General features: G+C 45.8%; 1 protein-coding gene across 5 annotated transcripts in view; it reads right to left on the bottom strand.

The window, feature by feature from the left end:
- The window catches only part of LOC147707980 (amine sulfotransferase-like), a 357,336-nt gene that overhangs the window by 306,331 nt on the left and 29,458 nt on the right, over positions 1-21,547 (bottom strand). The window contains exon 1 of one of the 5 annotated variants that reach the window (XM_086926798.1): positions 10,356-10,437. The exons of 1 other annotated variant lie outside the window; for it this stretch is intronic. Coding sequence is in view for 1 of the 4 variants with exons in the window: in XM_086926796.1 (XP_086782922.1) it covers positions 4,303-4,312 (10 nt within the window). In the remaining 3 variants the exon portion in view is untranslated. Of the gene's footprint in view, positions 1-4,035; positions 4,059-4,195; positions 4,422-10,355; positions 10,438-21,547 lie in introns of those variants that run through there. 3 more of the 5 variants (XM_086926796.1, XM_086926797.1, XM_086926800.1) reach the window with 3 other exon arrangements.

The following is a 21,547-nucleotide window of genomic DNA, read 5'->3' as shown; positions in this document are numbered from 1 at the left end:
GAAACTAATGGAAAGTCAGATGTCCCTAGTTTTTAATTACTGATTTTTAGTTAAACACTTTTTGACGCACATCATAAATCTGACTGCTGAATGTATCAGGGGTGTAGCTTCCATTGGTGCAGCAGGTACAGTGGCACCGGAGCCCTTAAGCCTGAGGGGCCCACTATATCCAGTTGGGTAGCACATTTATTGAAATTCGGAGAGGCTGCTTCAAAATATATCCCCACCTGCACTTTCAAGAGGGGATATAGATCCCCTGCAGTGAGTGACTCCTCCTAAGGACACGTTTGCCTCAGTGTCAGCATCCATAAAATCAAATTGATTCCCTCATTTGCATGAGGCCACTCCCCCATGCAAATGAGGAAATACCTTATGAAGATAGTGCAAGCACTACATGTGCCCCCAGTGGAATAACTATGTGGGGCAGAAGGGTGGTCTGCCCCGGGCGGCACTTTTTTGGAGGCAGCAGCGAGTGCAAGGTAAGTCTTTTTTTCTTTCTTTTATTCTCCCTCATCATTGTCTGTCACCCCCCCCCCCCGCTTGTCATCATCTGTCGCATGCCCCCTAACCACCCACCAGCACAACTTTGTTCTTACCTGCCCGGGCCATCACTGGGAAGAAAAACTCAGGTATTGCACTGTTTGCGCCAGTGCTATCAGTATTACAGAAGGGGCCACAAAAGTGTCTGTGTTCCCTTCTGTAATACCATAATGCCCCTGGGCAGAAAAAGTAGGCATATTCACCTTTTGCTGCTCCGGGACATTATCTGTAATACTGCCCCTAATGGTTTCCTGATCTCAAAATAAGGCTGCAGTTCGGTGGGAAAGGTGAACTGTTAATTTAGTATGGGGCTTTTGCTTTGGCAAACTCTAAATGAATCATTATTAGAACATTGGAATGTTGGGAGCTCCATTGAAAACAATGGAGTGCTTTGGGCTTGAAATGGCTGGTATAAGCCTGGAGCTCCAACATTCCAATGTTTCTTTGCTCACAGCTCTGGCTGTGAACAAAGGCTTCAGGGAGCCTGAGGGGATTCCAATCCCCTCACGCTCCCAAAAGGCTTTGTTTTTTTTTTGTTAGAACATTCTGTCCTCTAGTGACAGAATGTTCTAATAGCCTTATAGCCCTTCGTAGATGGGCAATACCGCTATTAAAGTCCCTCTCCCTTGTTAAAGGCCCTCGTCTTAAAATAGTAAAACTTTTGTTTTCAGTTCTGCCTCTATTGCTCTTCTCATTCTCAAATCTACTGAATTTGGTACATTGTGTTTGTTTGCGTTCTTTACCTGGTATAGATTAATTATGAATAATAACTTCTCTAGAGCCGTATACCCAATTAAGGTAAATAAAACGTTTCTTTTCTTTCAACTATTCTCTATGTCGATTTAATGACCTATGAACCCTTCCCAATCAAAGGACAGAGTTGCAGTCCCTCATCTTTCAGTTAAAAAAGCATGAGTTTAGCTCCTCAAACAAGTTATTTTAATAAGTCACAAAGAAGCACATGCATCAAAGTTTCATTTTGCGATTACCAATTAGCGATTTATTGGAAATCGCTATTTGGTAATAGCAAAATGCAATGAAACATTACAAACAGCAAATAGTGATTCTCTGATTGCGATTCCTTAAGAATCGCAAACGCAATTAGGAAATCCCAATTTGCAATTGCCTCTCCATTCTTTCCTATGGGCCTCAAGGCCAATAGGTGAGAATGGCCTTGCATTGCCTACAATGTGATTATCTAATTGGTAATCGTAAATTAGGTAATGCAAAAGCAAGGGTGCCCGGGGGCCTAAGGCCCCCCTGAGGTGCCCCATACAAATAAAGATGCACATGTAAGGCAGACACATGCCCATAGCCATATGTGCGCCACAAGGCACTTTGAAAAATCCAGTGTTGTGCTTTTTTCGAAGTATGCACATGGTTATCATCAACTTGAAGTTGATGGTAATTAGAGTTTCCTAAATGCACAGTTCGCATTAAGGAAATGCTTCTTGCAAGTGCATTAGGGAATCGCAAATTGCGATTCCCTATTTGCATTCGCAATTTAGGGGAAAGCGATTCCTTAAATTGCGCTTTTAAAAAACTTTCATGTATTAGAAATGGCCATTTTGCAATCGCAAATGGACAAATGTTGCGAATGGCACTGTTTGCGATCACAAAATTGCTTGATGCATGTGTCCCAAAATTCAGTGATTTTTACAATGCTTCAAATTGCAATATGTGGTCCTTGCGCAACCATAATTAAAGATATGGCTGAATGGTTAGGGCGGCATCCCCTCGAAGCGGGGGAACCGGGTTCAGAGACTGGGCAGAGAGGCTCAACAGCATCCTGTGATTACGGGCAAATCACTTAGGGGCAGATGTACGACTGTTTTTTGCAATCACAAACAGGAATTTGGCTTCTTTGCGACTGCAAAATTGGTCTGCCCCATGCACAAACCATATTTCGCTGACTTATTAGTGACTTTCAAAATATGGTTTGCGACTCGGTATTAGGAAGAGGTCCGTTCCTAATAGCGAGTCTAACACCAATGTATGATTGTTTTGCGACCGCCACCTACTTGAAGCGGGAAGTAGATGGTAACTCACAAACGTGAAGGGATCCCTAGGGGACCACTTCCCCTTTGACAATGGGTGAGAACTTATGTCCCTGCCTGCCCTTAAAAACGACACTTAAAAGTCTCAGTTTTCTTTTTTAAATGCATCCCATTTTCCTGTAAGGAAAACGGGCTGCATCTTTTTTTTTTAAACTGCTTTATTGAAAAAGCAGTCACAGACATGGTGGTCGTTGGATCCCAGCAAACCACCATCCCTGTGTGTGCCAGCCATTCCTTATGGCACAGGTCTTCAAACTGGGGGGCGGGCCCCTCTAGGGGGGCCTCAAGTGTTCCCAGGGTGGGCACCAGACTGTGGCCAAGTAAAAAAATTAGAGGCAGTAAGGCTCTCTGTAGTGGGCCAGCACCAATATCTTTTGTCATTTATATCTGGCTGGTGGAAGGTGTCAAAAGGGAAGGGACTCCAAATATTCTCCTACATCCCCACCCCCATTTCTAATAATCACACTGTGGGTATTTTTACATGTTAGTAAGGCTTTCCTGACCAGAATAGTATGTTTGGCAATCATTTATTTGGTTGCATTTTTTAAACAGTAAGATAATTTGACTGTAATGTTTGAATATGTCTTCTCTTTAAATAAGTCGGGACATATTCAAACATTGCCAATATAATGGAATAATTGTAAAAAATTCGGAGGGGTGCCCGATTAATTAATTTTTTTCACTGGGGGGCCGCAGGTTTAAAAAGTTTGAAGACCACTGCCCTATGGGGTCGCAAATTGCGCTTGCCACGTGAATATTCATGAGGCATACAATTTGGGAACCTAATGGGTATCGCAAACAGTGTCTGAGACACAGTTGTACATTCTGTTTAGCGACTCGCAAATTGTGAGCCGTAATTATGTGCAATTTACGACTCGCAAAACTGAATGGTCGTACATCTGGCCCTTGATCACCCCGTGTGTAACAATAATTAACGTGCTCCTCTGTAATGCACATGGTGCCTGTGTAAAGCGCTCTGGTACATTAGGGGTCGAGTTTGCGCTGTATAAAAGTTCAGGATAACAAAACTCTTTTTGTAGTTGCTGCTCAGATAAAACGAATATTGGGAAGCCTCCTTGTCAATTGTCATTGTATTCACAATTTGTGTTACGCATAAGGCTTCCCTTTCATTAACGTTTTATTTTGAACTGTTCACTATTTTTAAGATCGCAAAAGTACATTCGTGACAACTGTCAAGGAAGGCAGCCCACCCATATTATACTGCCAAAACTTTCAAAGAGTTATTGCTTCTTTTTTTGTTTGTTCTTTGTTCTCCTGTGCAATCGACCATCTCAGTCCGGCCCTGAAGGGAGCTTCACAGCCATTGCAATCGGCTGTTACTTCTCTCTCTCGAGTGAGTTTTCTTCTCCTCACCTAATGCCTCAGCAAGACACTGTTAGTTGGCGCGAGTAACGTTTTAATGCTAATGCTGCCTTACCCTATTCCAAACGTCGTAGCTGGAGCGGGACTTGCTCAACGTGGTCACGTCACAACGCCGTTTCTAGTTCTACCGCGTCATCTATAAATATTTTGACTTAAGCCCGCACCACCCACACCCCACCTGCGACACATGCAATCACTGCTGTTTTTAGACATACCTCGGCACGGGGGTCTAGCTGTTAATAGCGTAGGAACTCCAGTGGTATCACGGTAAAGGAGTGTGCTCTGCCTACAATCAACATTTATGGCTGTTTTCCACGCCTACCTTGGCACATTTTATTTGCTTCCAATAGGGCGACTTTTATGCTGAAGGGAATTCAGCTGCCAACGTAAACTTGCATGGACCTGTATAATCGAGCTCCTGGCTTTCCTTCTGGTAAATTCAACAACGCATTTCTATTTCCTGGAGGAAAAAAACGCCTGTTAATAATTCTGAACATTGTATCTGTGATATCAGGAGCTGTGCGGCAATGAGCAACGTAGGGTCAAAGACCAAACGAAAACAAGAACTGCAATTCAAATATTTGTTTCCACCAGTGATATAACAAACATGAGGACTTACTGAATGCCTCCACATGCTGGGACGGAGGCCTGTGAGGGACAGCAGACCTCTATCTCTGGACATGGACATATGTTTTTGACACAGCTAACCCTGTTCACCGAGAAAAAGTGGCTGCTTTAAAAAATAAAACTCGGCCTCGAGGGAATGGCATCAGAAAATCTTGCACAGATGTCCTCTGATTCCCCCCCAATGCAAACAGGCACTATCCACAAGTTTAAATGCGCTGTCCTTGATTTTCCCAATTGTTGACGAATGCTTATTACATCACGCATTGAACTACTAATATTCATGAGCTGCTTCTACCTTACTTTTCTGCACCAGCAAAGCAACCAAATTGAATTTGAAATACTCTTCTCACAATGGATGAGAAGAGAATGGATAAAATGAGTTTAAATATACCCTGTAACAGTAAGAATACATGCTTTTTGAGTGGGTAGAAATGAGGTATGAAGTGCTATATAATACATGGAAGCCTGCAAGCCCTGCATAAAGGCCTGTTTTTAACTTCATTATTATAGGCAAACTGTGGCCCTCCAGTCTCCTATAAAAAAGAAATGACATAGCTGCTCAGCCCTATTAAGTTACCACAGTTGAGTACTGACATCACAATGCTTGCTGCCAAAGCCAGCGGTCAAGAGGAAAGCAGGACACAGAGCATAATTAATACATCTGGTTTGTTTTTTTAAACAGAGTGATCAGCAGAAAAGGGACATTTATGAAACCATACTTACTTTTTGTATGCTTTAGGTAATTATAGGAAAGAAGAAGCTCTATGCATGTTTTCACACATTCTGAGTTAGTGTTCTTTCAATCTGACTTACATTATGCTGATTTTAATATCTTTTTTTTTCAACAAATATCTAACTACTTTTGGCTGTGTTTGATTTTGCATTACAGAATATTTATGTCTGCAAACATCCTATCTCATATGAATGAGCAACAAACTAAGGATTTAGGTGGTTTTTGGGAAGGGTGATGATGTGACCATGTATTATAAGAATTAAAGTACCCGGTATATATTAAAAGGATTCTGCAAGTCCCCTCAGAGTTACCATGACTTTATAAAGAAAATTGACATTCTCCCTCGTTCCTCTACATGGTCACAGAACACCTCAGGGGCTTGCAATATACGTATAATGGACAGCAGAGAATACTTATATAAGAATATGGTATTACCAGCACGTTGCTTATCACTTGGCCCGGTCAAGTGTTCAGTTGTAATGTGAAATCTTTCTAATTTTAGAGTAAGTTTAAAATCCAGCTGCTACTACATAGGACTAACCTCTCCTTTACCAGGAAAGTGTAAGGACGTTCCTTGGTGGTGAGAAATGTAATTTTTCTATCTTAATTAGCCATGTAAGCACCTCCCCTATTCGAATTAGGAGCCCTCTCAGTCTCTATTTAGACAAACACTACTGGAGGCCTGGCCCAGATGGGAACTCGGGGGAGATTTCGTTCAAAGTTTAATGGGCAGTAGGGGGTGTGGCAGAGTAAGATGGTGGATAGGATGTGCTAGAGCATGGCTACTCACAAACTTTCTCTCGGGGGCCTAATTTACAGTGTGGTTTGTGTCTGAGGGCCGCACCGGTGGGGTGCGGAGTCAGTGGGGGGCGGCATTGGGGGGTGGCGGGGCTAGAGCAAAAAAAAACTGTGACCATGAGGTTGAACACGGGTACCTGCAGCGGACGGCTTCGTCCACTGAGCCACCAGACCCGGCTTACACACATCTCTCTCTCTCTCTCTCTCTCTGTCACGCTCGCTCCATCATTCTCTTTCTCTCTCTCACACCGTCTCCTTCCCTCTATCTCCCTCTTTCTCTGCCTCCCTCCATCACTCTCTCTCTGTCTCCCTCCCTCTCCGTCTCCCTCTGTCTCACTCACTCTGACTGTCTCACTCCCTCTCACTCCCTGTCTCCCTCTCTCTCCCCTCTCCTTCCCACTCCCTCTCTCTCCCTCCCTCCATCCTTCTCCCTCTCCTTCCCTCTCCCTCACTCCCCTTCCCTCTCCCTCACTCCCCTTCCCTCTCTGCCTCCCCCACTCCCCTTCCCTCACACCCCTTTCCTCTCTCTCCCTCACTACCTCCATCACCTCCCTTCCCTCACTCCTTCCCTCACACCTCTTCCCTCCCTCTCCATCTCTTTCCCTCCCTCATCCTCCCTCTCTCCTACCCTCTCCCTCACTCTCCTTCCCTATCTCCTACCCTCTCCCTCACTCCCCTTCCCTCACCCTCACTCCCCTTCCCTCATGCTCGCTCCCCTTCCCCGCTCCCCCTTCCCCGTCTCTCCCTCCCCTTCCCTCTCTCCCTCTCCGCTCCCCTTCCCTCCCTCACCCACTCCCCTTCCCTCCCTCACTCCCCTTCCCTCCCTCACTCCCCTTCCCTCCCTCACTCCCATTCCCTCACTCCCTCCTTCACTCCCCTTCCATCACTCCCTCCCTCACTCCCCTTCCCTCACTCCCTCCCTCACTACCACTCTCACTTCCTCCCTCACTCCCCTTCTCTCACTCCCCTTCTCTCACTCCCTTCCCTTCCCTCTCTCCCCTTCCCTCACTCCCCCATCACTCCACTTATCTCACTCCCTTCTCCCACTCCCCTCTCCCACTCCCCCTCACTCTCCCCTCACTCCCCTTCCCTCACTACCTCCCCCTCACTCCCCTTCCCTCACTCCGTCACTCCCCTTCCCTCACTTCTGCCTCCCTCCCTCCACCTCCCTCCGCCTCCCTCACTCTCTCCCCCACTCCCCTTCTCTCACTCCCTCCCCCACTCCCCTTCCCTCACTCCCTCTCTCCCATTCCCTCACTCCTTCACTCCCATTCCCTCCCTCCACCTCCCTCACTCTGTCTCCCTCCCTCTGTCGCCCTCCTCCCTCCGTCTGTCTCCCTCCCTCTATATGTCTCCCTTTCTCGGTCTCCATTTCTCGTTCTCCCTTTCTCGGTCTCCCTCTTCCTCCCTTTCCCTCCCTCTCCCTCCCTCCCTCCCTCTGTCTCCCTCCCTCTACCTCCTTCTGTCACCCTCTGTCATCTCACCCTGCCTGTGTGTCAGCCTGACTGAGACAGCTTCCTGGGCGCACACACACACAGCTCAGAGCTGCTCAGAGGATGAAGGCAGTTGATGCAGTTGCAGACATGCCTAGGGGTTGCTCCATGTAACTTAAATAAACATATTATTTATCCTAATCTACAGGCACTCTTAAACTCCTTTAGCAGCTACTGTGTGATTAAAGGGCTAGAAATAAACGTTGATAAAACTAAATGTATGGCACTGAATCCTAGTAGGCCGGACAAAGGGAATTTGATCTTGAACGGCGAAACTTTAGGAACTGTTGAGAATTTTTCTTATTTGGGGGTAGTTCTCGACTCAAAGTTAACATGGAAGGCCCAAATTGAGAAAAGTAAGGTGTCATATGCCCACAATGCCAAACCAATAATCAGCAAACTGAATGCTAGCACAAGTAAAAGTGTAACACCTGTACTTGAACTTTTTAAATTTAAAATCCAATCTGCTGTCCTATATGGGGCTGAGATATGGGGACCATGGGCCAGGGAGAGCTTTCAAGGCTTGGATAACAAATTCATGAGAACAATTGTAAGGGTTCCAACTAGTACACCATTAATTCCACTCCAGTTTGATTTGAATTTCAAACGAACTGACCATCTGGCCATCATTAGGCCATTAATGTTCTGGATAAGGACTTGGTCCACCCCAGAATTGATAGATTACAGGAATGGTCTTCGTGAAGTATTGAATTTAGACTCTTTCAATTCCATCCAATGGTTTGGACATATTAAAAAATGGTTCATAATGCTGGGCTTATACCCATTTTGGGAAAAGCCAGAGAATCTACCACCTTTTGCTAAATCCATGGTAAAAAGAGCCTACTGGTCTTTTATGAACAATAGGTGTGCTCATGAAAGCAGAATTGGTACCCTAACTCAAGATTTCTTATCCTTCAAAGATGAACCCTGTTTTGAATCGTTTTTGGACGAAATAGAGCCCCCTGTTGCTAAGACTCTCTACCTGAAATTCAGGTATGGGAATCTTATGTTGAACTCTAACATAGAACGTTGGTTAAAGAAAAAACCGGAACGTCTGAATAGTATAAGTGGGAGATGCCCTATGTGCTCAGCTTTGTGTACGGAGAACGAGGTCCACATGTTGTTTATATGTAAAGCGTATTTGAAAGCTCGGAAAAGATGGCTTAAACCCATGTGTGCACTCCTAGGGACTAGATCTTGTCTAACAGCATATAGGATTTTAAAAACTAATACTGCCCAGTTTATTGTATTCAGTGTCAGTAGATTCCTTTATTCAGTGCATATTGTTCGAAGAAAATTGGGTCAGATGCTTTAAGTAGGACTTTTTTATAAACTTACCACTAGTGCTAAATGAATGATGTTTTAAAGTGACTGGTGTAAATTAATTCTGCCTTTCATTTTGTATTTGTTGTTTTAAATGAACTGATGTATGTATACCGACATGATCTTATGTTTTATGTATGTATATATGTGCGTCTTTTATGGCCAATTGGCCGAAATAAAGAATAATAATAATAATAATAATAATAATAATAATGGCGACTAGGATGGGATGGAGAAGAAGATGACAGGATTAGAACTACTAGTAATCCTGAGTTGGACAACCCCTGGTGAAGAAGTATTCAAATCCAGAAGCACTTGATGTGTAGTGCTTGGAGTTGCTGGTTCGTGGAAATCACCTGGACACCTGATATAAAGAAGTGGATTTGAGGTCAGTGATAAGTGTATGATGAGGGTGCATTGATAGCACCAGCGGCAGTTGTCTGAATGGAAGTGCAGTGAAAGCACCAGCGGCTGCCATCGTGTGTAGTTAAAAAATATGCATCTGCGATTTGAAGGAAGGCTTGTTATTTAATTAATCACCTTGCGCGAGGACTAGTGGAGTACTAATTTATAAATGAATTACTGCTGGTAAAGAGTGTCCTGCTTGTAAGCAAGCTGTCCTTTGAGTAACTGGTTTTGCCTGTGCAGTCAATCGTGAAGGGATAATTAGTGCTGAAAAGAAGCTATTCCTTGAAAATAAATAAAGTGTGCAGTCAAGCTTGAAGGAAAGTAAACAAAACCTTCACGTTAAAAGCGAGTACTGTAAACGCTACTTGGAGAGCGAGAGTAGGGAAACAGCTTTTGCTTTAATTTAAAAGTAAATAAGCTTGCCACGTGTTGTGTCTGCAGTCCGACTTGCCAGGAAGAATCAAATACCTGCTGTGCTAATTGAACTGCCCTGCTGAGATGTACATTTAAAAATAAACATAATGAGCGCTTTGAAACTAGGGTGAATAGAGATTATCAAAATATATACAAGATGCGCATCTAAGGTGAACCTACTGCGTGTGAAGGAAAGCTTTCAAATGAACAAAACCTAATGCGTGTGAAAGACATTTCAAAAGTACACGTTTGAAACAAGTGTTATTTAAAAACTAAAGGCAACTTTGTCTTCAGCATATGTATTTCAAAGCCATAATTGAAAAGTAACATGCAGCCAAGTCAAGCATGAAGGGAATCGAATTAGGCAGCAGTGGAGCGTGAAGGGAATTGGGCTGGTAATTTAAAAGTAAACAACAGATCGTGTGCTTCAGCTCGTGTAGTGGAGCGTGAAGGGAAGAGAGCTGTTAATTGAAAGTAAACACTGTGTGTGTCTTAACTCATGCAGCCGAGCGTAAAGAGATTTAAGCTCTTAATTGAATGTTAGCACACAAATACAACAAAGTCCAAAGCAATATTTACCGATCTACACATGAGACCCCTGCGAAGTGAATGCTTGACTGGGATTGGCAGCAATGAAATCTCGTTTGTGAATAGCGTCAATGAGATCTTGGAGCCAGGTTTTGTGATTATTGGAACAGTTTAAAGGGACAGTACACCAGGAACTGTGATTAGTGACTGAACAGTTTAAAGGAGCAGTACACCAGGAGCCAACATGAAACTGTGATTATTGGTTTAATAGTTTAAAAGAACAATACACCACATAACTGAAACCAATAATATTCAACAACTACTTGAAGGAACTGTTATTCAATAAGACAACGGTGACTACTTTAATTATTTAAATTTCTTATGTTTACTTGAACAACCTTGTATAGGCGGTGCGTCCATTGGGGGCGTTGCCCCACTAGCATGGCCGACCGCACTGCCAACAGAATAAATAAGTCAAGTATTTTATTTAAAATTAAAAAATGAATTGGAAGCCGAGCGCACTAAGGCCCTGGGAGAAGCCCGACAGGATCGGGCATCCATAGGAAGTGGGCCGTGGGGGGCGGGACTGCGGCAGAGTGACAGGCAGGCAGCGCACAGGCAGAGGGGTGACTGAGACACTAGTAACTGCGCATGCCGGAGTAGTCCAGATTTAGACTGGCCCGCGCATGCGCACAGTTTAGACACCCCCCCTCTACAACAACTACTAGACATAGGCATGGACCCGGGGCCCCGGGTCTCAAAATGGGCAGAAAGCAGTCTGCTCTTAGCCAATCCTGGTGCAGTGGCGCTGCTAACGCTGCGCCAGGATTGGCTGCTGCAGCAGGATGGTTAATGTCGTCGGTGATTGGCCATTAGCGGGAACGCCTCAGTCACCCACCGGCAACGGTGTCGCTGGCATCAAGATCAGGACCTCGGGAGGGAAGGAAGTGCTGCAGAACCTCAGCGACAACAAGGTAGGGTGATCTTCTCCCCAATCTCCCTAAGCCTAAGGTGACATGACAGGTCCGTGTGGGCGTGACATTTCACACAACCTCGAGTCGAAACTCTGTGTAGACATGACTCGGTGCAAACACTGCTGCAGGTAGACAGGTGTCTCTCCACCACACGCCTAACTCCCTGCACACAAAGAAAATGACATCGGCTCGGAGGGGATGGGGACGCTTCTTGAGGCACCGAGAATGAGAAGTCTGTACAGGGAACGATCCCTCTCAGACATCTGAAGGCCTCACTCGCAGTGTCAGAGAGGCATTAAGCACTGTGTTCTGTTGCACGTGGCAGCTCTTCACTAATTGACTTCCATGGAAATGACTCACAGGCATGATTGATGGGACGGATTAATGATGAAAGACAGATGCAAGCAAGGAGCGTCAGCATCTTCCAGGCTGTGTCTATCCCAATCCATCCATCGTTTTCCCTTCACTCTTTCTCCGGCGGGTGATCTGCTCGTCTCATAGGCAGATGAGGAAATACTCCACTGTGTGCAGAAGAGGAGTGACTGGGGGAGGGATGGGGGAGAGGACACAGGGTCAGGCGTGTGAGCCTCTCCAGTCTAGGGGTTCTACTGGATTCGGTCAGGAAAGGACGGGTCTTAGGATGCTGTGGAATCTACACAATGGGCGACTGAAAATGGACTAGGCTGAAAACATGCCCTGTTCATGGTTAGGCCTAACCACGAGGAGCTGTGCCTGTTCCCCCATTGCTTGCACCTTTGCCCCCCAAGTAAAAAGGGGTATAAATCACAAAAATCATTGCGCACGCTGAAAAGTGCAAAAAGCTTAATTTATAGTTCTAAATCCAAATTGCTGATTCACAAAATCGGATTAAGACATGTTTTTTCCCAATCACATGAAAATTCCCAATTTTCGGAGAGATTAGGGGTGGAAGAGCCTTTTCTCTGCTGGCACCCTTTGCAATGCTCTCCCTTTGGAAATGAGGAAGACCTCCAATCAGCTCTCCTTGACAAAAGGATAAAGACTTTCTAATGGCTTTGAGGAGTGAGGCACCTGTGAGTGATATGTTTGCACCTTCTAAAAGTTATGTTACATAACCTATATTTATAAACAGAAAAAGGCTTAAGTAGGTTAGTACATTGATGAGAAAGAAAGCACCCAATGTGTCAATTTCCCTGCCTAGAACAGTAGATTCCAGATGTAGAACCTTGTTATTAAGTTATGCGTGTTAAGGCATCTCTTTGGAGTACATACGTCTGCCGACTGTGTGCCCTGCGGACAACCTGCTTAGTAACGTTTACTGAAAAATATATGATTTGTGTACATTTCTATGCAAAGTGGGGTTTGGGGCATATCATATATATCAATTCTTTACAAAAGAATGCAAAGCTGACAGCAAGAGTAAGGGCAGGGGAGACAGATAATCTGAATACACCTTGACCTGGGGCATCTTACTGTGCACATGCCTGAGGTGTGATCATTCTGGAGTGTGGAGCAGACGTCAGACTTAAAAAGGTCTGTTCGACAGGTGCTCCATGACTGACTGGTGCCATTAAACTGCTCTTGCTAACCCTACCACCCCCGCTTCATATCAGCATTGTGTAGGAGCAGGGGAAGAAGCTGTGCTAAGGCACCCCAGAACTATCAAGTCTTCACGCAGCCAGTGTAAGACACATGCTCCTGTGACCTGCCACTATGACACTCCACCAGCTGTGGATTCGGTAAACATTTGTGGTAGGATGCAGTTGCACTGTGGTCCCGCACAATGACACCAGCACGACGATTTGTACTTGACGTTGATTGAGTCTGTATGCTTAGATGGGCCATGTTGCCTACGCAGGCTGCATCAGCAGTGGAACGCATGCAAAATGGACCAACAACCATAACAAGTCTCCCAAGCGCCAAGTCTGTAAGTGTGAATTGAGTTTTTTGATTAGGCTCTCCTAAAAACAAGGGAAATAGGGCAATCTACATTGCTACATAGACAATAGAGATAACGTTTTGCTACCCGATCTCAAGGGAGCCTAAGATTTAAAACCTGGGATTTGTCAAGGCAAATGTGAAAGCCATAAACCTTACCTTACATCTCCAGATTTTTCTGTCATCGGGGCAGGTAAGGAAGGGTCAGGTCATATTGCTGTGACTGATCATAACGTCATCAGCATACACAGCTAGTTTCTAGATGCATTTGCCCATGCTAAAGCTTTTTTAAAAAAAATTATTTAATGGTTTTTATGATCAAAAAGAAATATACAATACATACATTTCCATCCAAAGGAAAAAAAACACAAAAAACGTCACAGCAATCATAAATGTGCAACACGTTTCATTAGTGGAAGAGCATTGCCAAGCGTATAGTTTGGCAAACCTCCCTGCACACTCAACGCTCTTCAGACACACCTCCCTGCAGAAAAAATTCATGCGCGCACAAGTAAATGGAGAACGTCATCCTTGCAGACACACTCCCTTCAGACACAGCTCCCTTCAGACACAACTCTCTGCACGAATACATCCCCGAACCCCAAATTTAATGCAGACACATTTCGCTGCGGAAACTGCTGCTTGCAAGCACACATCTCAGCAAGATGCAAGACCCTGGGGGCATACATCCCTTAGAACACTACTCCCTGCAGGTGCAACTCCACGTGCAAACATGTCACAAGGGCACAACGTCTCGCTGACATGTCTGACACACACCCCTGCTGGAATAACTCTTTGCAGACATAATTACTTTTAAAAATCCCTGCATGTAACGCCCAATTCAGGTACAACACCATACAGATACAACTGCTTAAATAACGGGAACTCCCTACAAATGCCGCTAACTGTAGACATAACTTCATAGGTGAGGATACACACCCCCCCCTGGCCTCAGACACAACGTGTTAAAATCATAATTCCTTGCCATTACGCCTTTGCAGTTTTCTAATAATGCAAACTTTGCATTACTAGAAAACTGGCGAAAAGAATACCGTTGGCGATAGATGTTAACCTCAGCGGTATTTGTCCTGCAGTTCAATCCATTAACATCTGTAATCCTCTGAGTATATTCACATAGCAGGCGGTAATAAAACAGAAACGACGTCACTGCGCGTGCTGGAATGAGAGTCAGTGGGTGCGTGACTGAGTTGTTGTCGGACTCGTGACCAGTACTGCGTGTGTGTATGAATTGGTGCCTAGGTCGGTGTCAGACCACCTGCCTGGACCTGCTTAAGCAGCCTGCTTTGCTATCGAGTAGCACGACCGGACCGCGTCCCCCCACTCACGTACGTTTTTGACTAATCCATCATTGAGTTTATTTATGTTACGTAACGTTATTATCAATGCACCTAACATAACCTATGGCCATGGTTTGGTGTAAGCAGGAGGCAGCAGTTCCTGCCTTTTTTTCCCATTTCAGGGAGAGTGCATCTGGAGCTGATCTGCATTTAGAAGGGAACCGGGTGATGGTGTTCACCACAATACCTGCTGTCTTGGTGCAACTTTTGGACAGGGGTGGAGGCCTTCCCACTAAGCATGGGCGAATTTTGCAAATCTGGCGTTCGCGAATTTTGCGAATTTGCGAACTCGCAATCCGCAAAATCCGCAAATTCTCGCGAATATGCGGATTTTTTTTGTGTTCGCAAGGATTTCTGCCAGTTCGCAAGGATTTCTGACAGTTCGCGAGGGTTTTGTAACAGTTCGCAATTGCGAACTTACATGTCGGCTCGCAACGGTCACGATTATGTTGTTTCTACGTCTGGTTCATCATCACAGGTTCCCAGCACCCTCTGTTTCACCCCTGCCACCCTCTGTTTCACCCATGCCACCCTCTGGTACATCAATGCCACCCTCTGGTTCATCATCACTGTAGATTATGGGGGGAAAAAGCAAGCACACCTGCCTGCTTCAACTGACATGAATTAATTTGGGGTTGATTTATTAATGTGTCACTGTTTTAAAATTCCAGTCTGGCACCTGCTTCCTTATCTGTAATTTGCTTTCTGTTGCAGTGCAAAAAATTTTTCCAGGACCTTTGTGGCCTACTTGTAGCTATTCTATGAGCCTGCTGTGAGGGTCAGAGCAGGGTCATACAATTGTTGCAACTAGCAACTGAACTCTGGAGGGGCCCTTGTCAGGAAGCACTACAGGGAACGGTTACTAATGATGAGTTTGAACTTTTGAACCTGCTTTCACTTTTGCAAAACTCGTTTTTCTGCAGAACAGCATTACAGCAACTGTAATGCCCCACCAAGCTTATATGAGAAAGTTGATTTCTAATCCAAAAGTTATCCAAAGAAGATCAAAAGGCATCAAATCCAAAAAAGTGCAGGCAAATGTCAACCTGAGGAGTTATTCTGATAAAAATCATCATTTTCAGAAGGTCTATGCTGCTTGCTAGTAGATTTCTTGTGCAGAATTGCAATTTTTGTAATTTCGCGAGTGCGAGATTGTTGCTGCCCACCGCACCTACATGTTCGCAATTGCGAACTTACACCGCAAACAAAAAAAAAATCTGCTGCGTGCGAATTTGCGGATTTTCGGTAAATTCGCGAGCGTTCGTGGATGATTTTACCGAAAATCCGCAAAATCCGCGAGCGTAACGGATTTTCCGCTCATGCTTACTTCCCACCTCCCTCCCGTCATTCAATCACTGGAGTTAACTCAGTTACTGTTCCAGGCTTGGTTCGGGGCTACACCACTGGGAGGGGGCTTAGGAGGAATCAATTGACAGTATGCTACGTCGCACCAGTCACCACAAACTGTATGTGCTCACTTAGATCTATGCAAAGGGAGAGGCAGCGGCTGCTCCCTGAGGTTTATGTCTGGTCGAAGGCGATAGAGGGATTCCATCATGACCTTCTGGTTTTACCTATTCCCTCCGTGTACCTCCCCTCAGGTGCCTCTTGCTCTTCAGCGATAATCTTCCATTCACGATCATGTGACTGAGATGTAAGTAAAAATATAAAACACCCCGTATTTCACTAACTTTGAATGGCATTAGGTGTAAATGCTAGCTCTAAGCTAGTGACATATGTAAATGGTAAAAGTTAGTTCTACAGGCCTAAATCTAAGTCACAACCGTGTATCATTATGAAGGAGACTGAATGAATGCAAAGTTCTCTTACGTTTGAAAGCTGTAATGCTGCATGGTAATTTTAGACTCATTTTCTTCTTTCACCTCTCTCTACACCTCCTCACAGTCTACGGCTACGCCTACGCCCGCTGTCCTCCTCCACTCACAACTAAGACAGCCTGTGCTCTTCTCTGCAGTTTCATTCCTACCGCCTTGACTTCTTGTCTCTTACTCTCTGTTCTCTCCCTCAAATCCTAAGCTTACTCATCCTGTCCCACTCAGACTGCCTTACTGTTACTACTCACCTGTAGCAACTACTCATGCCTTACTCCTACTACAATAGTCACTCCTCACTTATCCCTACTACTTTTGGCCTACTCCTACGATACAGCCGTCACTCCCCAGTTAAGCCTACTACTCTTCCTACACCCCTCTTCTACTCCACTAGCACACCACCTCTCTCAGGACAGTTTTCAGCAGGAGTATTTAGACCTTTCTTCCTCCACTGCCGCTCTCCTCAACTCTCTCTCCCCTCACCCACCATCTCTCCACTTCCCTATCCCCTTTTTTTTATTCTTTCACCTCCTTCTCTCATCTCCCAGCTCTCTAGCTCGAGTGGCAGGCTCTTGGGGCAAGCCCCCCTGTTGTTCAACAGTAAAAGGGCACCCTTATATCCCATACACTGATGCATCCCCTGTCCTCTTTCCCTATGGGTGTTACTCCAACGTTCTACTAGCGGCTATTTAGTTGTTTGGACCTGCACAAATCTTAGGCCTTCATTATGAGTGACTCAGTGTCTGGGCAAATATTTATCGCACCCGATAAAATGAAACCCAGCTGGGTCAGGTCTGGTAATGGAGAATAACTTGTTCTGAATAGATCTCTTTGGTTGGTACTGAATTCAATGTTTTGTGAGTGCATCTTACTTTGGACTATGTTGTGAAATGTGAGGGGTTTTAAGGTATATAAAAAATATGCATGCATTTTGTTCTGTGTGGGGGAGTGGTTAGAGCCACCAGCGTAGGACGTGGACAGCCAGCATCATGGCAGTTTTCAGTAAATCCACTTAACATTCTTTCACATAGAACGAATCTTAAAGGAACTCATTTACAAAGTCAGTGGTTGTCCTGGAAACAAGGCATTAATCTGCCTCCGTGGGCCTAGGCTGGACACCCACCTCTTATCCACCTCTTGGGGCATGCTTTTGGTAGGTGTGATTGTTGCATTTGGGGCCTATCAATGAATCTGACATTATTATTCAGGTAGTGTGTTGTGCTGGATGAGTTATTCTGCAGTTGGTAAGAAAGCTTTATCAGATAAATGCCAGTGGAAGAAACTTTGTTTTACCTCCTGAATGTTGGACTGAAGCTCGGAGGTTCAGCACGGACGTTCACGTTTGTCCTTAAAAGGTGAAAACAATGACTATTATTGATTCTGGCTAATAATTAATAATTTGATTTACATGGAATTACAGCTGCAAACTGTTGAGCTGTGGCAATGAGTGTCACATGAATAACCAGTGCCTATTATTTTATTTAACACAAATGGAGTTATTTCTACCTGGATTATTCCTTCCACGGCCCTCTCTTCCCTGCAGCTTCCCCGTGAGCCACTTTATGCAGTGACTAGCTCTTTACAGCAGCCACCCAGAGGAAGGACCACTGTGTGTGGCAGTTCGGTGAGAATACGAGTCTGCCACATGGTTTTAAAGTACGTCACAGCACTGATCAAGATAAACCAACATTAGAAAGCAGTACTGTTAGAAAGTGCTTCAGTTCTCGGCCCTGTCCGGTCCGGCTGTGTTCCTCTAGCTGCTGGGCTTCCAGGACTGGTAGGAAAAGCCAAGCGAGCTTAGAATGTGCATAGAGAGCGTGCACACACACACAAATATTGAAATGCCCCTTCCAGAAACTAATCTTGGCTCCTTTGGAAGCTGGTACGCTGCGGTCGGAGCCTGCCGGTCGATAAATACCACACAAAAGAGTCTTACACACAAAAGAGCTCTTTAATAATGTAATACCTGCACTTTCACAATTGCTTTATTAACCTTCCTGCTTTCTCATATTTGCTTGAAAATGCACCATTTTCCCACTATTTTTTCAAAATTTTCTAGGGGGCAATCCCCACGAACCCGCCTTAGGGGGTTCGGGCTGCTCGCTACGCTCACTCGCTACGGTGCAGTTTGATTAGCAGTTTATGCCACACCACTTTCAAATGTCACCAGCCACCACTGCATTTATGTATATGTACTGAGCTCGCAGCAGTATTGACTGGAACCTTCCTGGAGCCTTTTGTTTTATTATACCTGCTGGATTAAGCTGATTACTTTTACGGACCTTGCCGCATTCTGAGACGGGGCGGCTCCGGGGGACTGCGAGGACCAGTGAGCGTTGCGTTCCCAAATCGGCCCCAGCTGGTCCTCTTCCCGTCACTCCCCGCCTGCATCCACCTCCTACCTGCTGCCATAAAACTGCTCACGCCCCCCGCTTTGCGGGAGCCGCTCGCAACAGTATTGACTGGAACCTTCCAGGAGCCTTTTGTTTTATTATACCTGCTGGAAACGCCAGAGACGCTGTGGAACTTTCCTGTCCTTTGGAGCCATTAATCCACTGCTCGCCGCCTTGTCTTTGTGGGTGGTCCCACCAACCCTATCCAGTGTGGATCCTGCCTGCTGCCCGAGGTAACATCGTGGGAAGCAAACACCTAAGGAGGCTGCAGGGGTAGCACGGCAGGGACTCACTATCCCAGGAGTCCCTGCGTGACCACCTGACATCTGGTCAGCGCCCCCCTGAGTGCCCCGCCCACCACCGGCAGTTTGATTTAAGGAAGCGGACCCACCTACTCTGTGTGTCCCACGGAAACGCCAGAGACGCTGTGGAACTTTCCTGTCCTTTGGAGCCATTAATCCACTGCTCGCCGCCTTGTCTTTGTGGGTGGTCCCGCCAACCCTATCCAGTGTGGATCCTGCCTGCTGCCCGAGGTAACATCGTGGGAAGCAAACACCTAAGGAGGCTACAGGGGTAGCGCGGCAGGGACTCACTATCCCAGGAGTCCCTGCGTGACCACCTGACATCTGGTCAGCGCCCCCCTGAGTGCCCCGCCCACCACCGCCTCGCCTACATCATCAAGCGAGAGCCCGTCTTGCGGGACGCAAGCGGGACGCCGGGCGAAGCCCGGGCAAAGGGCGGGCCGTCTGGGGCCGTCCGGGGCCAGCAGGGGCCGGGACGGGCCACCCCCCTAACAACTCCGGTAAGCCTTCTGTCCATTATAAAACGAGTTGCTCATGTCTGCATTTTCACCAATGGCAACACGCTCAGGCAGATGCTCACGAAAGGGGGGAAACACCACGTTAGGGACTATGGACAATTTCATAACCCGTGCGGTATCAGTGGTAGAAAAGGAGATCATACTAGCAGAACGCAGACTGTCACGGGAATACCTGGCTCATAAACGATCCTCTATGGGGCCCCTCGCACAGGCTAAATCACCCTCAAATAGCCTCATACCAGCCGACTCTAACACTGCTGCCATTCCTAGTGATACACAACCATGTGTCATCGACACACGACGGGCTAGTGACTTTTATGAAATCACATCTGACCAGGCTCCCCTACAAAAATCTCCTACGAACGTTCAAACAAACAACACTCAAACCTCAGTACCATTGTCCTTACCCTTAGTAATGATACATGACGCTCCCTCAGTCCACCCCCTCAAATCACCTCCTAAGATGACAGGGCGAACAGCTGCTAAAAGGAAAAGATCGGTCACCCCTCGTAAAGCGTATAGATTAAAAACCCTAAAAAGAATACGTAAGAACTTCATGAATGTAGGTGACCAGAGCCAAAAAGTAGCAAACCATCTCATGAACAACGGGAATGAGCATGGAGAATCCATGGAGCATAATAAAACAAGAGATCATGCTGACACAGTTGTTACTATAGAATCAGCCAACAACTCTGTAGAAAAACCGGCATCAGGGAAGCTGATGGAAGAAATTCTTTCACTCATGACATCACTACTACAGCCAGTAACAGTAAAACTGGAAAGGCTAATGGACCGTTTGGACAAATTCGAACAAACATCTTTGGATAATTTTTTCGCCCTGAAAACGCTGGTAAAACTTCACTCAAAGATTGATCAAGAATCTGTAAGATCGGAAAAAAGTCCAATGTCACCCAGACCAGCACATCAACCTGGTCCAGCTATGAAAGACAGGGCTATGAACTCAAAAAAGCAGGTGGCCTCGAGTAGGTCAAATACTGTGCAGGAAGGACCAGGTATGGAGTCCCCGAAAAACTCAATAACCAGTAATAGACCGAAACCGGCTGATCCACCAAAACCGGCTCCACGTAAAACTAAACAAACATCAAAGTCTACCACCCTGGAAACTAAGGCACCTGTTAATCCAACAAAGGGAACGCAAGCTGCAGCCACTTGCAATAACATCAATGCCCAAACATCTGACTGTAGCACTGTCCCGCATAAGCCCAAAAGGGCTTACAATGCACATCTTCCACCAGGATGCCAACCGTATGTGGTAGTTCTCACTGGGGTTCCACAATTAAAACCAAATAAAAGGGAGTCATACGACGAGCTAAAAAACAAGACCTTATATTGGCTAAAAGAAAATAGACCTCTGCCCTACACAGTAAACTGCCAGGTTATCCACGTCCGAAGAGTCAGTTGGGTGGGAACAAGATTAAAAGACATTGAAGGAGATTGTATCCTGGTGAACTTTAAAGATCCCTCTGTTGCCCAACTTGTCTATAGCCAACAGCCATGCAGTAACAATAGAGGAATTGGGACCTGCGACCTTAGTTATTTCTACCCGATGCAAGGGGAACAGATTAGCAGAGTTCCACTTCAACATGGGATGACGACTAACAAATATTCCTTTTTTGACCCTCCGACACCACTTGAAAGAATACCACCGTTAATCGTAGGGTCAGATAAGAACTGGTCATGGTGGGGTTACTGACAAACAAACAAAGAGGTTGCACCCAAAGGTCCGCCTGCCCACCCATTCTATAAGGATCTGCAGGTAGGGAAAGCCGCAATCGTTGAAGGCAGCACTGGGGGCCACGGTTCCCTTCCACGTCCCTTGCACAACCAAGTTCATTGGTCTCAGGCAGTCGCACTGACAATCCCGGAGGTCCCCAAGGAGAGCCATCTCTCGGCTACAAGCCACTTAATTGATCGAGAACCCATCGGCC

The sequence above is a fragment of the Lissotriton vulgaris genome, chromosome 6 (genome assembly GCF_964263255.1).
Source record: "Lissotriton vulgaris chromosome 6, aLisVul1.2, whole genome shotgun sequence".
NCBI lineage: Eukaryota > Metazoa > Chordata > Amphibia > Caudata > Salamandridae > Lissotriton > Lissotriton vulgaris.
This window is presented reverse-complemented; position numbering and strand designations above follow the sequence as displayed.